General features: G+C 52.1%; 2 protein-coding genes across 2 annotated transcripts; one reads left to right on the forward strand and one right to left on the reverse strand.

The window, feature by feature from the left end:
* Positions 1–4,476: 4,476 nt before the first annotated feature.
* On the forward strand, positions 4,477–5,328 carry PG994_005740 (GDSL-like Lipase/Acylhydrolase; the record flags this gene model as incomplete). Its single annotated transcript, XM_066857149.1, has 2 exons — positions 4,477–4,531; positions 4,601–5,328. 2 exons carry the CDS (start codon positions 4,477–4,479, stop codon positions 5,326–5,328), a joined length of 783 nt encoding a protein of 260 aa, XP_066716418.1.
* A 6,282-nt stretch (positions 5,329–11,610) lies between these two features.
* Positions 11,611–12,015, reverse strand: PG994_005741 (uncharacterized protein; the record flags this gene model as incomplete). The annotated part of the gene is made up of 1 exon (XM_066857150.1): positions 11,611–12,015. The coding sequence occupies one exon, from the start codon at positions 12,013–12,015 to the stop codon at positions 11,611–11,613; it is 405 nt and encodes a 134-aa protein (XP_066716419.1).
* Between the last annotated feature and the right edge of the window lie 4,274 nt (positions 12,016–16,289).

Raw genomic sequence — 16,289 nt, forward strand, 5'->3', positions numbered from 1 at the left:
ATACACACCGGCTAATTCCACCGAGATAGGTCTCTATCTACTTACATTTATGCATACTACGAGGCGACTCGAGGAGCAAAACCCCTGTACGGGGAGTAGGTTGGCCTTGCGCCGCATATGATTGATTTGGAGTTCATCCCTCGCATTATGGTCAGCACGAAGAAGCAACCAATTCCATGGCCTTGTTTGCTGCTTCATCCACCATGCTCCATCCCTCCATGCAAGGGCAACAGTTTTTTCTGGTACTGGAATCAATATCATCCCACAGACAGGGAGCGAGGTAGTGGTAAGCACCGCGCTGTGTCAATGATAGCTGACTTGTAATGTTTTCGCCTTTGTCCTCCAAAATGATCAGTCTACTGCTCCGTGCATGCATAGCTAGAAGTTATAACGTGCTGGCAGCTTCCGTCATAGGCATGGTACGGCATCAGGAAGAGATGCTAGGAAACGGCTTCGGCCACCATCGCCCCCCTTCCCCCCTCTTCCCGCCATCTTGGCCTTCGATGGCCATGGGCAAGCACAAGCGCCCCTGGAGTCAGGTGGTCGCCTATCTGTGCTATCACGCCATTGGTGCACCCAGGAAGGAGGGGGAGGGCGCATGACAACAGGAACGGACAAAAAAGAAATAGAGGGGGCCCAACGCAATGGGAGTGCTTGAGGGGTGTAGTTGCTCGAGTTAAGTATAAGGACGAGAAATCGATTAGGGTTTTGAAATCACATTTTCGTTGCTACAGTCGGTCTTTTTCATAGAGGCGGCGTACAACACGAAGGGGCTAATTCGCCCAGCCGCTGTCAGGGACGGGAAGCAAAGGGTTTTGACGCAGAGGTTGCACACACGGGGAGGCAAGCGGTGCTTTGCAAACCGATCGAACGAAAACCGGGCCGCTCGAGTAGACAGCGCGTCACCAGGGCTGTACTCGTTTAACAGATCTGTGAAGCTCAACGAGCTCAGATGCCGAGCGCCTCAAGGTTCCCCGAGCGGTGAATATCACGCTGATAGCATAGCGAGACTGGGTGGTTTCTACACGGCGGTAGCGAGGGGGGTGGAGAAATATAGCTAACCCCTACGACTCGGACAGAGGCCCACAGACTATTTTGGCAATGGGGAGAGGCAAATATAGAGTTGGACATCAATTCTTTCGGGTTGGACAGAAGCAATATATTTTGCACAAGCCATGGGTTATGCCGTGCCAGTGCCCTGTCTACCTACAGAGGGTGGGCGGCCTGAGAAAGGAGGCGATTATCAGTCCCGTCGAGCTGTTGGGGAGGCTGAATGCGTCGCAGGTGAGACCAGCCTTCGAAACGATATACCCGCCCTGCTATATATAGTGCATCTACGTCAGTAGGTAGTATATATTATACTCGCCAAGGCTTGGCTGCTTGTTGATAGTAACCTCATCATGCCCTTCGTGCTCGTTCTTACCCTGCAACCGCACATATAAGCATATCGCAGACCCATGCTCAGAGTGACATGACGGCGGATCCTCAGCTGTATATGTAGCATACTACGTCCGACTGGCCAAATGTATCTTGGTCGGTTCGGGTAAAGATACCCATTGCCGCGGTACAGCTTGCATACAGAGCCGTCATGGATACCTAGCCCTCTGCGAGGGCCCGTCAAGAACGGAGGGGCGACGCAAGATCGTAAGTCCGCCCATGCGAGAGATGGGCTAGACGTTTCCCTCCGACAACCACACTGTGGGAAGAATCGGCAACAACTACCTACCTGGGAAGAATCGTGGGATGTGGGCCCCTGTGGGCATCGAGAGAAAAAGGAGAAATTCCGCGCACAAGACTGCTTGCGTGCAGGTGTATGGAGCCCGCTGCGGTCTCTTCCTTGATTCAACGAATCCGCCAGTCCAAAATATCGTGAACAAGAGTCATTGAGCCTGCTCTGCTGGGGTGGCGGGAGGGGACGTCCCTCTCGGAGTACTTCATTAGGCGGTGTCATCCGATACCCCGGGGCGTTTGTTCGTTTCGCCTGATGCCGAGAAACATAGTAGTACAGTCGAGAACACGACTGATGCTTGATGCATAGGCAAACAGTAATAAAAAGCCGGAAGGCCTCCTAGCTCTGCAGGTTGAAAAACAAGGCTGACTGGCTGGCCTGGCCGTCATCGTATGTATGCATGCGGGTGCCTTGTAGATCGGACCGTTGGCGGAATGTAGGTCAAGCCATCCATCCGTTTCAAGAGGCAACTCATGTAAACAGTGACATGGCTCGCTGAGCGAGTCAGTCAGCCAGCCAATCCAGAATGTGCGGTGCAGGTGGGGTGCGCAAATCTCGATCCCATGCATGCCCATCTCCATTTCCATCACCCCCGTCTCACATGTGTTTAGGAGCCTGGTTCTGCGCATGGGGCCACGGGAGAGAGAGGAAGAAGGGGAAAAAAGAAAGAAAAAGCCTCAGGACCCCCACGATCAAATCTGTTTGACGTCACGAGCCGCCAGGAACCCGTCTTCTCGTTCTAGGATATGCCTGGTCACGGATATGCTTAAGACGAACTATCACCTGATCAGCATTCGCTAACAAACACCAAAAGAGCAGGTGCTTCAGATAGAGACGCTTGAACGCGCTGTCGATGTTGTGGCTATGACTCCGAGAAAGAAAGAAAGAAAGCTAAAGCTGTCCGCGATGGTGAACAGCACCCGATTCACCTAATAGAGCAGGTTACAGTGGTATCTACTTCCTTACTAATCGTCTGAGGCTCTGCCATTTCGCAAAGTCAATTGGCGGGCCGGAGAGGGCCCAGTCGGCATTCCTTGGCACTCTGGACAAGACATGTCTGCATGTGGCCCAGCTCCGGGAAGCTGGGGCATGCAGCATGTTGAAGAATGAAAAGCACGCAGAAACCACCTATGCCAGCATGTTGGGGGTGTGTAGTGTGATGATGGACAGCCAAGCTTTGGCGAAGCTTGCGCATCATCCCAAACGACCAGTCTTTTCCGTCCATCAAGGAAGTTGATCGCAAACGATGGCAAACGGATCCCAAAAGAGGGAAAGAGAGAGAAAAGAGAAAGTCGAGACGAGGCGAGAGTCGAGACGCACCGCTTTGGTCACCGAATTACCGAGAAACAAATGGATGTGCTGGGCCATCATCTCCACCCACCTTGGCAATCTGCGACACCCAGCATGCCCTGGGCCAAAAAGAAAAGGGTCTATGAATAGAAAATCTCCGCTACGGGCACTTGCTCAAAACACCCAGCCCGGGTCCCATCAACCATCTGCCATCGTCTGTTATTTTTGTATTTTCGCCCACCCCAAAAGCCAAGTTTGCCGGTGGCGTTGCAATGGCCCAGGCGCAGGAGCAGCCGCCGGTGCATGTAATACTTAGCTGGGCGATAAAGCCGAGAAACAGAACCATGGAGCTTGCCCAGGCGGGCGTTCTCGCCGCAGAGCTGAGGCAGCGGCATGTTTCCAGACAAGGGAGCCCCCCTTGTCGGCGCCCTCGTTCGCTCTGCCGATTCGGGGTAACCTGCCCTTTCAAGACCGTTACCACCACCATAGTAGATGGCCGAGTGATTCTAGTTCGGGCGGGCAATGAGAACATGTCACATTCGCGATGGATCGTTTGTTACCTTCCCCCAGTGCTTATTTCCTCGGCCAGATGACTCCTATTACCAGATAGTAATTTGATGTCTGAGACAAACGAGCCCAGGGCGTGATTGAATTTCGTCCCCAACATAGCATCGTGATCACTGGGGTTAGCTCCTAGTAGGCAACTCAGATTTGAATCATTCCTCCCTCGCCTTCCGGCCAGACTCTGTAGTTCAGGATCAAAAAGAAAGTATGTATACCAATTCCTGTGATCGAGCGGACGGCCGGGGTCCCAACGTGTCTAATTGCGATCAAGGTCGCAGCTATGGTGGAGACTGGGTTGTAGATCAAACCACAACGCCCAGCAGCCCAAACTTCATCTGAACATTGTCTCCCCCACACGTAACATCGAGAGCCTCTTTTTCCCGACTATCTACATAGCCGGGAAATCTCTCAAAATGCATACATATCGTACTAGTATATATAGAACAAGCCCCCAGGCACGCCAAGACTTCGAACCAGATGAGGCACGCACTTGACAGCGTCCAAAGTCCAGAAGCTGGCAACAATACCCGCTAGGCGAGGCCAACGTCCAGGGGAGCAGTCCACATGGGCTCCATCAGCGCGACATCAGAAGAAGCCCCCGTGAACGAAACAATAGATTGCTAAGACACCTAGCACCTGTCATGGGTGTTTCTTCTCCCAGATGGATGGTAGCCCGAGTGTGAGCCCTTTGGCTTAAAAGCAATGACGGGCCGCATGTTTCTGTCTGGGTTATCCTCTTCTTCCTCCACGGTCTGCGACCATTCTTGACATTTGTCCCAGTTTCATTTCTTCTTCGAGTCGAACTCACTTTTAAAGAGCCAGGTGCTCGCTGTGGTATTACCTTCTCTACCTTTCAGCTCGTTCCGGGTCAAGTTGTCGTTCTCGCCGCCGCCATGTTGAGCTCTAAGTCCGTGTTGGCACTGTGGTGTTTATGCAGTGCCGTGACAGGTAAGCACTGACCTGCTCTCCGTATAGCCTTGAGAGTATAGGTACGGCGTGTTAACACTGGATACTCAGGTCTTGCGATACCAAAGGTGGAGACCAGGGAGGCCGATGCTAAGCTGGCTCTGGCCAACGGGCTTCCGCTCCGCATAATGCCACTCGGAGCCTCCATCACATTCGGTACAGCATCCAGCGACGGGAATGGCTACCGCCAAACCCTGCGCAACAAAATAACGGCGTCCGGGAATCCCGTGAACATGGTGGGAAGCCATCCGAATGGAACCATGAAGGACAACGAGAACGAGGGTTGGCCGGGCTTCGTCATCGACGAGGTTCACGACAAGTCGAACCAGAATGTGCCCATCACCAAGCCTAATCTGGTTCTGATCAACGCGGGCACCAACGATGCTCTCCAGAACCGGGACGTCGACAACGCCGGAGCGCGAATAACCAGCATGATCAACGACATCTTCACTCAGTCACCACAGGCGACCGTGGTGCTTTCCTCTCTGATCCCGAACGCCAATACCGACGCTCAAAGTCGCGCCGTCAAGATCAACAGCCAATACGACAATGTAGTCAACACCTTGAGGGGACAAGGGCGTCGTGTCGTTTTCGCCAACATGCAAAGTGCTGCAGGCCCTACGCTTGGCGACCTCGTGCAGGATGGTACTCATCCGACCGACGCTGGCTACGTCAAGATGGCTAATGTGTGGATGGATGCCATTGTCCAAGCCTCGTTAGCCGGGTTTCTGCAAAAGGCGGAACCTTTGGCAGGTTTCCCTGACGACGGTGGTGCGTAGGCAGCCTACCTGTCGCTTGCTTGCATATCATCGGCGTTATTGGGATTCCTCGGGAGTTTATGTCTGGCTTTACCACAGTGCGATACCCCGGCTTCCATTTCTTGCAATATATATATAAGATAAGATCATATAAACCTTTTCCGAACGTATATATAATACTGGGTTGGCTGTGCGAAAGAGTCATCTTAGCACTGCCCACAGTTATTTATATGAATTGACTTTCAAGTCGAGCAGTCAATGCAGCTCTTACCGCCTCTACTGGTCTTCGTCTGTGACAAGAGTGTACGCCACACGACCACGACTCTTGGGTGCAATCCTAGACGAAAGGCCGTATGATGGGAGGCTCCATGGTTCCTAGGAACATGACGGCGCTCTATGTTACCGGTCAGCTGTTGCTATCAATATGACATGCTCAGTCATGGGGCTTTTCAAGATATATCGACCCCTATTCGGCTGGCAAAGCTCTCGACAGGTGGCGCGAGGGCAGTCGCGTGGATACATCGATCGAGATGCTGCCAACCACCGATTCTAGACACTAGAAGGTAAGTTTCGCCTCCTGACAGGGAGCGCTTTTGTTATTCTGGTTATCCCTTGTTTGAGAGCTACGAAGCAATATGCGTTAGTTTAACCGCCACCCCCTCTGGGCTCCCGGTATCTTTGTTAAAGTAACCCACGCAGGGTAGTAGAAGTCGAGTCAAGATGAGACAACCAAAAGTGCTGAGAGGAATCGAACCTACCCCCTTTGATCATTCCTCGGCTCGGTGCTGGGTTCAAACCTAAACCCCTAGAGACGGGAAGCAACCGTCTGAAATCCGGTTTCCAGCTCCTGCAAACCAGGGCACCAGTATCTCTGTCTGAAAGGCATTGGTGATGGGTGCATCGGGATGAACATAGAATAAGGTTTCCATCTGTGCCTAAGAGAAAAAGAGTTTCGTCCGGCATTGCTTTCCTCTGCCTTGGGGCAATCAGCGAAAGCAGGGCATACGAGAAAAGCGGCAAGGCACGAGACCAAAAGATGCGGCCACTCCAACTACCAAGGAATCGAATCAGAATGATTGATAGACTCTGAGCCGCCCTCGTGCTCTCCAATGTTTTGCGCACACGAAGGTGAGTCGGCAGGCTAAAGTTCCCGTAAAACCCAATCAGCATCCCGAGGGAAGGGTTGAGCTGGGCACGCGTTGCTAGCCACCGGCATACGCGAAGGAGGCGATGACGTCTGTTAGACGGATAGCTGCATGCCTCGAGCATCTTGTCTTCCAATGCGTTCCCCGCGAGACCACGTTGATGCGGGCGTGCCCGACTGAATGGATCTGATAGCGGCAGTAAAAAGCAGGAGCTAAGCAAGCCAGCACGGGGTACATGCTCGATATGCAACGGAGCCCGCCGTCCCTCTGCCGTGCCCAGAGAAGAAGAAAACCTCATGCCTCCCATGCGGGACTGCCGTCCTCGCACCGGTTCGTATCGAGGGCTTGGAACGCGGAGGAGACAACCCCAAAGGTCGCTTCTAGTCCGCACCGGTTTGCTCAGCTAGAGTACCGCGGTGATCATCATGTGGAGCGATGATGGGAGAAGGACAAACAACAGTCAAACCTTACGATTACTATGCCATATGTGTGGCTTTTCACTAATTTCCAATTCAGCCAGCTCTCAGGTTCTTTTAATAGCACACACACCACTACCGTAGACAAAAAGCACTTACAGATACTGCATGGCCCATCTACGTTGCTGTCTAACGTCTATTGGGCCAGCCGCCTTTTCGATTTTCGATCTGGCAGCCTGGTACGCCCCGCGCCGCCACGGTCCATAAGACCAGTTTGTTGCACTACTGGCGTCAAAGAAGAAGGAAGAAAGTCGGAGAGGCCTGAGTCGGGGTTGGGAATAAACAGCAAGGGACATTGCCGTTTATCGAGGAAAAAGTATAATTGCCCAAATTCCACTGCACCTGCATTTCTCCATGCCGTTGGATGCAGATGGCAATATCGAACGTTACATTGGGAGGAGTGAAAGCGCCGATCCTGCAGAGGAAGGGATGCTGGATGCTGCGACCCAAGTGGTCCAAAACCGAAAGGCAATGTATTGTGTGCGTGGTGCTGGACCCGCCGTGCCTGCGTGCCAGGTGCATGTGAAGTGCTGCGCTGCGCCGTGCTGCGCCGTAGTGTGCCTCGCGTGCGTGGTAATGGTGGTCACGGATAAGGTTCATGCAGAATATGGAAGTTGTTGATGGCGATGGTGGGGCTGACGAGAAAGCCCCATGTCGTCCCATGTCGTCCCTTGTCGGCCCCTGTCGCCTTCCCAGTCCTCCCCACCATCTCTCAGCCGCCAAGATCTATAGCGCAAACTCAAAATCGACTTGCTATTACCAATTCCGGGACCTAATGCGACCCTGGTTAAACGGCCTGGCGTCAGTCCCACGGGTCCCTAGCCACGGAAATCTGCAATTGTGCGAAGAGAGTGGCCCAGTATCCTGGCCATCCATACAACCGTCCGTCCGAAGACAGGGGTCAGGCTTGCCTGAAGTGACATTTACGGGCCACGGCGAGCCAAGGGCGAGAAAGGAGCGACACACTTATCATTTAGAGTTTCGTGATCTACATACAATGGCTCTTCCGATGATACAAAGAAGAAATACCACCATATCGCTTCCGCATTGTCGGGCAAGAACCCGACAGCTGACGGGAGTTTCAAGGGTGGCTACCGAAAAGGGAACCGCCGAACGAACAAAGTTTAAGGGCCACAGAACCCTTCCACGAGAATTCCGCCCCATTGCTACCACGTACGTTACGTGTTCTGGTCTGACTGATACTTTAACATGGTTCTACCTGGCAACCTCCCTTTCGCCGGCAGTGCAGCCTCGATGTACCGTGATATGCACCAGTCCATCAAGTTCCTCCGGCCACACTCACAGTTCCTCCGGACGGGTCGTTCCGGGCAAGGCAAGATCAGCGCGAGACGAGGCCGAGGGTTAGCTGATTTGCCGTCGCGTGCGATACCGCGACATGGAGGAAGTAGTTCGGGGTCCTAAGAGGGGGGCGGTGGCGCCAATGTGCATGATCTCGATAAGGGTTATATCCGGAACAGGGGTGGCGCGCGTAGATTTGTGATGTAAATCCGAAAGTCAATGTTCACACATACGGCATACGAGCAGTAGTAGATTGTATCCAGGGCGTTGCAAGTGCTTACATCTCTAGCTGAAGCAAATATCAACTCCTTCATACTGCTAGTAAACAGCTACAAGCCAGCAATGCTTCATCGAAACAGGGTCTTTTGTTTCGGCTGGGGAAAAGCAGGGCAACGGAAACCCCCACCATGAACTTTGAGAGAGAATTTATTAATACCGCCGTGGGGCCCGATACCCAAGAGCAAGGGAATCCTGCTTTTCTGCTGCCACCAAATGGATATATAGAAAGAAAAAGATTCAAGAGAAAAAAAAGAAAAATAGAAAGATCTGCTACAGTGATGGCATCGCCGAGTTCCACCCTTTCCCATTTGCCGACGCTTTAATGATGAGGGGTCCTTTTCACAGCTCTCGCAATATCTATCAGACAGGGGACTTCTGCGATTGCCCCATCTATATTCGAGCCTGCCACGGCCCTCGCGTCGTGGATCCCCCCCCTGGTCCTTGAGCCTCGGCTTCTGCCAGCTGACCTGCCTGACCATGTCGTCGACTCCGCTGTCTTATTCGTGCGAGCTGACGAATGTCACGAAACCTGAGTCAAGAGGCCAACGGCATTTGCCAAGTTTTTTTCAAGGCAGAGTTCCTCCGATGCGGGTGCGTGGGCAATGTCATGTATGTAAGTAGGGAGCCAGGCAGGCATCGTCGGTGCCGGAAAAGGCTTCAAATCGTCTCTCGGAGCTCGCTCGGCATCCTTCCACGTACACAGTAAGCCGAAGCGGCACTGTTCCGCTTGCGCGTTGCGGAGGTTAAACTTTGCTTCTTGCCCACTATGTATCCTCTTGGCCTGCCGTCTGTTCGTTTCGGTCTGTCCATGGTGAGGTAAGAACTTGGTTCACGGCGCAAAGGGCCCAACCAGTTATGGGCCGCTGCTTCGTGTCGCCCACTTTCGAAAGGGGGCAAAGTTGTCCGTAAGGTTCACAGATAGACCGGATTTGTTTCATGGGCAACTTGCTAGAGAACGTTTGCTGTTCCTCCAAGCATGATAGGACTTTTGGAGGCAGGGTGATTGCTGTTTCAACGCCCGCAATACAGAATCGACTGTTGTCGGAGCTGCGGATTTGGCCTGGAGTTAAGCGCGCGGCTGTGGTAGTATCGCCACGAACATGTACGAGATGCGAGCGGGTGAAATCAGGAAGGAATTGGACGTGGCAATGATCGTCAAAGGCCCTTCTTTTCTTGATCACGCGTAATCGTTTCCAGGATACTTGACCTCGTTATTGGTGCATGACCGTTACGCTACCAATTATCTGACTTTTCAAACCGTCATGGACTGACATAGGTTCTTCATGTTGGGTATCATCGTCTCCGTTTTAGTTTCGGCGTGACCTTCTGGCGGAAACCGTATTGGCCGTGGCCGGGCCGCTGAAGTATACGATGCGTGGAGGATAGCATATCCGCAAAGGCAATTAGATTCAGGCCACGCTCATGCATACGAGATTTTGGCATGGTCTTCTTCTTCGCTTCCAAGCGAGCGAGAGAACATGATGTGGCGGTACGTACTGTACGCCACTCACCACACTGGATTCCTCTTCCCCAGCGGGTATAATCACGATGATTTATTAATTAATAAATATTGTTTTCAAGGGGTAATTGATTTCCATTCGTTACTAAAACGGGGTATAATTGCCAATCGACAGGCAGAGATAACGCTTTCTATAGATATGGTGGGCATTTCGCTGGAGCCGGAAGAGAGAGAAAAAGGCAAACGTCGAGTGTAGTAAGACACATGTATAGCCCAATCTGGTACCTTTCCAACCTTAGGGAAGTGAAAAAAAGAAACAAGTTCTACGTCATTACCGGGTACCCCAAATCGATCCCAATTGAATTGTCGCTGTGGTTTCTTGTCAGATTGCGAAACCCTGTACGATTTGACGTCAGGTTGCTGTGGGATTTGCACCGATATCCTGTTGGAATTGTGGGTGGAGGTAGGTGACGAATCAGATTGAAAGCCGTGCAAGTGCTTGGCACAGTCCCGTCTCTTAGCCGCAGCCAGAATATACCGGATGCCATCTGACTGCAGCCGCGTCCAGAAAGGGAATAAACCCATCGCCGTTCCTCTGGATCGACCTCTATCCAGCCAGCCTTGTGGACCCAGCCGTCCATACAGGAGGTGTCGTGGGCGTACCAAATGTCTTCCAGCTTCCTCCAGAAGAGCACGCAGTAGAGGCGGTGGCTGGTTGATGTTCATGAGATCGTGATATGGAAAAACAAAGGCCGGCCCAAGTGCAGTAACCAAGAGCCAGTCCCAGTGTGATGATTGGTGATCATCGACCGACGTACAGCTCGCAGGAACGCCAACAAAAGCAAAACGCCATGTAAGAGTATGTATCCCCCAAACGCCAGAAAATGCAGTGCGACAGTGTACTTCATCCACCTGTACATTGTACGTATATAGACAGGTAGGTATGCAGGGAGAGAGAACAAGACTGTATTAGACCCATGCCTGGCCAGGTTGCGAAAAACGCACCAGGAGACAAAGGTCCGGTCGGGGTTGACGGTTGGTGTTTGACAAATGACCTAATTTTCCCACCATAATAATAAGTTGATCATGCCTGAAGATTGCGATGGAAACATGAAAGATTTGGTGGATGGGGGGCCAGAAGCGGATCTCGCCAAGATGAAGGGTCCCTTGATCCCTTGCAGAGTGATTATTCCCGGATGCTGCTCAGGTGCAGCCGCCGCAAATAAAATGGTGGGGTTGGAGAATCCCATTGGGACCCTGTATGGAGCCATCACGGTTCCATCCATCGGGATTTGTTCACCCTCGGGATTTGGTTGTTCAGCTTCCCGTGTACCAGAAGCTTTTCAATATTGAATGCTGTACCTGTTGCAAGAATAGCAACTGTGGTTTGGTGTTCGGCGTTGCCAGCATGGACATTAATGTAAGTCTCATTCTGCTGGTGTAAAAGCTAGGTATGTAGGTAGGTTTGTGTCGAAAAGTACATTCCTTTGGAGGTATTGGATGTAAGTAAGGTAGGCATGCCGGCAGTGCATCGCACGTCTGCCGATATCTCCACTGTGGGCTAAATATTGCCCGGCTCCAAAAAAAGGGCGAGTGCCGACCACTGCAGAGAGAAGTAAAACAAGAGGCCGATTCGCCACTCCGTCTAAGGTCCGGTGGTGTTGTCCCAGTATCGCTTCCGTGCCGCGATCGCCACCTTGTTGCCCGCGAAGCGGTACTGGAAGAAGTTGAACACGGCGAACTCGTCCCGCGACATCACGTACGTGTCGGGTTGCGCCTGCACCTTGGACCAGATCTGGACCAGGGCGTTCTCCAGTATGCTGCTGACGACGGGGTCCTTGGCGCCGTCGGGGCTCTCTCTCGCAATCTCCAAGGCCTGTGCCACCTCGTTGTCCGCCGACGATACCACCGCCGGTGCCGAGTCCTGGTATTGTGAAGACATGTTGATGAGCTGAAGGATGGTGGAGGACTCTGAGGGCGGCGTGGGCATCCGGTAGTTCACGTAATAGTGAGAGTGCGACTCCTGAGGGTTGACGAGCAGCATGGTCATTGGGAAGGTAGGTATATGGTATATAAGATGCGAGAATGAGAGGCGAAGTCTTAGCTTCCCGGGGGCTGTTGAGCAAAAACGGTCGTACCGAAGAACCAGTGTTTGCTTTGCTGAGGAGGCGAATAGTGTAGGCGTCCTACGGTATGCGGAATGGGGGGTCTCAAGCAAATAAGTAGTGGTACAGATAGTAGTACGTTCTGCTGTGTTACTTCTGGAAGTGATAGATCTCGATTAGGAAACCAATGCAGTTGTTCAATAGTTGTAGTAGATGTGGACTTGCGTGAATCTAGCCGTGATGTGCAGAGGGATCAGCTCGCCCTTTAATAGCAACCTGGATATACTACGACATCCAATGCGAATGCCACCGGCTACTAAAAGCGACCAGGGACAGGGGCGGAGGTATGCTCTCTGACCCTAAACTGCATGTTACAGCAATAGCAGGTACCTAAGGGTATTTTTCTTCTTTCTTTCTTTCCTTCGTTCCACGACACACTATGTGTAGTACTTTGCCCACATATTGATCAGCTTCAAAGTGTGTATTGTGGTCCCCTGTAGGGAACAGCCCCCCATGAAAACGGGCCTGCAAGTCAGTCAAGGTCAAGGGGATGGAGGATTAAACTCGCGGAGCTCTTACCTGATTCGTATAGGTAAGAAAGTATGTATGCGCTCCCAGCCGGCAGGCTGTAAGACTCCACATGCACTCATCAGTGTTATAGCAATCAATGTACCTACTTTTGCCCATGTACCGACTCTCTGCCCCCACCACCATGGATCCTGGGCGACAGGCTTGAAGACTACCACCACCAAAAGTCCACCCGGGCCTAGGTAGGAAAGCCCAGCCTTATTTACTAACTGTATGGCTTGAAAAGCCACCCGACCTTTGCTCGGAGGATTACTTGCTTATTATTACTTGTTTTCATACTTAGTAGTCATAGTCAAGCCAACCCAGGCCAAGCAAGTTGTGCGTGACCCGAGTAGAGAGAGCAGCGCAACGTCATGCAACGGACAAGTACCGAGAGTGCTGTCAGTCAGTTAGTCGACCGGCCCTGACAGCGATACTTCGGATTAGCCACGAGAACTGTCTGTTCGCCCAGAATTAAGCAACTCCCATCCCTTGCTCCACGTTTTCTCAGAACTCTTAATTGCTTTCATCTGAGCTTTCCCACGAGCGAGCAAGAGCCGAAACCGCTCTGGACCTGCGCGGTGCTTGGCGTCAGTGAGCCAGAAGTCATGATAGTGGTAGCTGGCCCCCCTGGCAGGCCCCCCTGGCAGGCCGTGGTCGTCCGCCCAGCCAAGCTGAGAAAACAAAAACGCCGCCATCCTCCCTAGTCATCCCTTGGCTCTAAAGTGACCGGCGCGGGAACCTTACTTCAGGGGACCATCTTTATTTTAATCCGACCAAGTCCCACCCAGCAGGTAAACGACGACAGGCGCCTGCACGCCTCTTGTCTGTGTTGGCCAGGCACGCCAACGATGAGACTAGTAGGCGCGACGCTATCGGTATTAGCTACTACCTTGAAGACTAATGCATCGAGCTGGATCGTGTTACCAGAGAGAGAGAAAAGAGTTCAGCGCTGAGTTTCGACTAGACAGACAGCCTAACCACCACGTCATGGTAGTTTCGTCTCGTACGGAAACTCTTTTCTGACATATTGCTTGCAAAGCAAAGCAAAGCAAGCAAGAGAGCAATTAGAGTGCAAAGGCCCGACGACAAAGCAAATATTTTGTTGCGGCTCGGGTCGGGTAGACAAGGCTGGTAGGTTGGCAGGTTGTCAGGTAGGTTGTCTCCTTGTCTGTCCCCCTCATCCCCTTCGCAGTACCCAGCCCATGCCAGTGAAGCTTAATAACCTAACCTTACCTGCCGTCGGGAGGTACATATGCAGACGGTACGGACTGCAAGTACCACAGTCCAGTGACGGAAGTTTGAAAGGGCTCTCTCCGGGGTTTACGTCACGTTAGACTAGAACCCGGCTTGTTGTTGTATGGGTAGTAAGCCAGCGGCTCGTTGAGTTTCGATGTTCCAAACCCGTGGATACGGTCACAACCTTCGTCGGTTGTGGGTCCAACCTACATATACCAACAGGTAGTCTTGCCCACCATTTGCTGTTCATTATTGGCTGGAATCCCACGAGTCAGTTCAGAGTTCGATTGTATGTTAGTCAAACCAGTCCAGAGGCCTTCACCGCCGCGCAAGGCCCTTTTGTTCGACTTCTAGCGCTATGACGAGACAGGTACTGATTGTTCGATCTCTGCAACTAGAGCGCCGAGTTCCGGTTATCGAGAGCCCCTAAAACCCGTCGAGAAAATGCCATCACCTGGCGCAATCAGTGCATAAGTGTGCATACATCATATCATCTAGGAAGGACGACGTGTCTTCACGATAATTCAGTCGGCACGCTTTAGGAGGCGGTTTGTGGCTTGATTTTTGTGACTGCGCGCATCGAGTACCTCCATTGACCGACCGATCAGCCATAAGCTCTGGAACGGGTTTCCATTGACGTGGCTCGGGTCCGAATCGATGCGACTCTGGAGCCAAAATAAGAAAAAAGCAAATGGGCGTAGGCTGGAAATCCAACCGGAAAGACACCAGGACGCCAAGGTTGGCGCGACGGTTCAGGCTTGGTTGGTTGCGACGGCGCCGGACAGCGTCTCAGCTTTTTTACCTCCCCATTGCACTGTTGCTCAGCCTCCAGCGTGCCGGTCTCTTCTTACTCAAAGCATGCCGAGACGGGGACGGAATAAGGAATTATGTCAAGACTCAACAACGGCGCCTGCAATTGACGTTAATTGGACGCACTCGAACTTGCTTAAGCTGTTTCAGGATAAGATTGCGAGCTATAAGCTTCTCCTCAGAGACACTCTCAGGCTGCCATGCTTGATCACGTCTTGACGCTATATATAATTTCGTGTAGTAGTATAGTAGCAGCTACTATTCACGCGCGAAGCATCACGCCGGAAGGAACTCTGCAGCCTCCCATCAACTTGGCCCGGTCCGGGAGAAAGGGGGAAGACGGTAACAGCCCATCGTCCATCGGCCAGAGTGTCTGCCACTACGTCACTTTCGAGAAGTGGGCATGCAACTTATTCAAGTGTTTAATCTTAAATATGTATATCCTTCTCGAATGTGGGAGCCGGTCAAGATAAGCGCCCATCAGGATTTCACCAACGCCGAACCAACTACTTCTAGTGGGTTTGGAAGCTGATGATCTCCGGCTGGCCACTAAGTAATCGGCCTTTCCATTCTGAGTTCACTGTCAAAACCTTATTGAAATTGTGGCTTCCACATGGTGGTCGGGTTTGAGTGCGACAACAACGACTACCACCTTGACATGCACACTATCCCGCGATCGCTCGTACGCACGACTATGCTCTTAGTCGGGGCCGGATTTACCAGACAGTGAGAACTTGGAAGGGGGTCCTGTAACTGAGCCGGCGTTGCGGTAGAAACGCTAGAAGCTTGCGAAGCTGTGATGAGATTCCTTCTAGCGACTATCGATGACTCGTCCATGACCTGAACACTGCTGGGATCTACCGTATTCCAACGGCTGACTTTGGGCCGCCTTGATCATTTTTGTGAAATGATGCCCTCCCTCCCAAGAGGAGCCGAAAAAGCGGGTGTGGGAATGAATGCGCCGGAATGACTACCTGTAACATACGAAATCTCTGGCCGTGAACTCTAATTCCGTAATATCCTCTTTCTAGACCGGATTCCAAGGCCAATAGTGAGAGGCACGATCGTTATAACTGGTAGGCACTGTACATCACTAGTCAGACATGATGATCATCTTATCTAGATCTCGTCGTGTCTTGAATACACCGCCCTCTCTTCTGCCTCTTTGCTTAGTGAAATCTGACAGAGCAAAAAGCCAGACATGTAACTCCCTGCCTAGGTACCTGGCCTCCATGCCGACTTACATAACGTCGTGTGGTAGCAGCGGCCGCACAAAGTTCACCAGGATCCCAGTAGGTGTTTTGCCGTACGTACGTTGTTTGGCCAAGAGGTTGACTAGGAACCGGAACGCTGGTACCTAGCTTAGCTGCTTGACGCTGTGTTATATCCTGTGACGAGTGAGTTTGGGAGGATGACGGAAAACGGAATCATGCATGAATTCGGTTAGCAAATGGGATATCTTTCTCTTGGGGGAGATCTGGAGATCGATTAAAATGCCGATGTATTGGGTTTCTCCCCCACATAACCGGATTGAAGTTCCAAGGCAGTCTGCCTGATGTGGAAACAGCTCCGATCGCTGGCCCGGCCATGGTGGAGGAGGCCG

This window comes from Apiospora phragmitis (assembly GCF_038363925.1).
Source record: "Apiospora phragmitis strain CBS 135458 chromosome Unknown utg000006l:1.0-5683423.0:1.0-5690449.0, whole genome shotgun sequence".
NCBI lineage: Eukaryota > Fungi > Ascomycota > Sordariomycetes > Amphisphaeriales > Apiosporaceae > Apiospora > Apiospora phragmitis.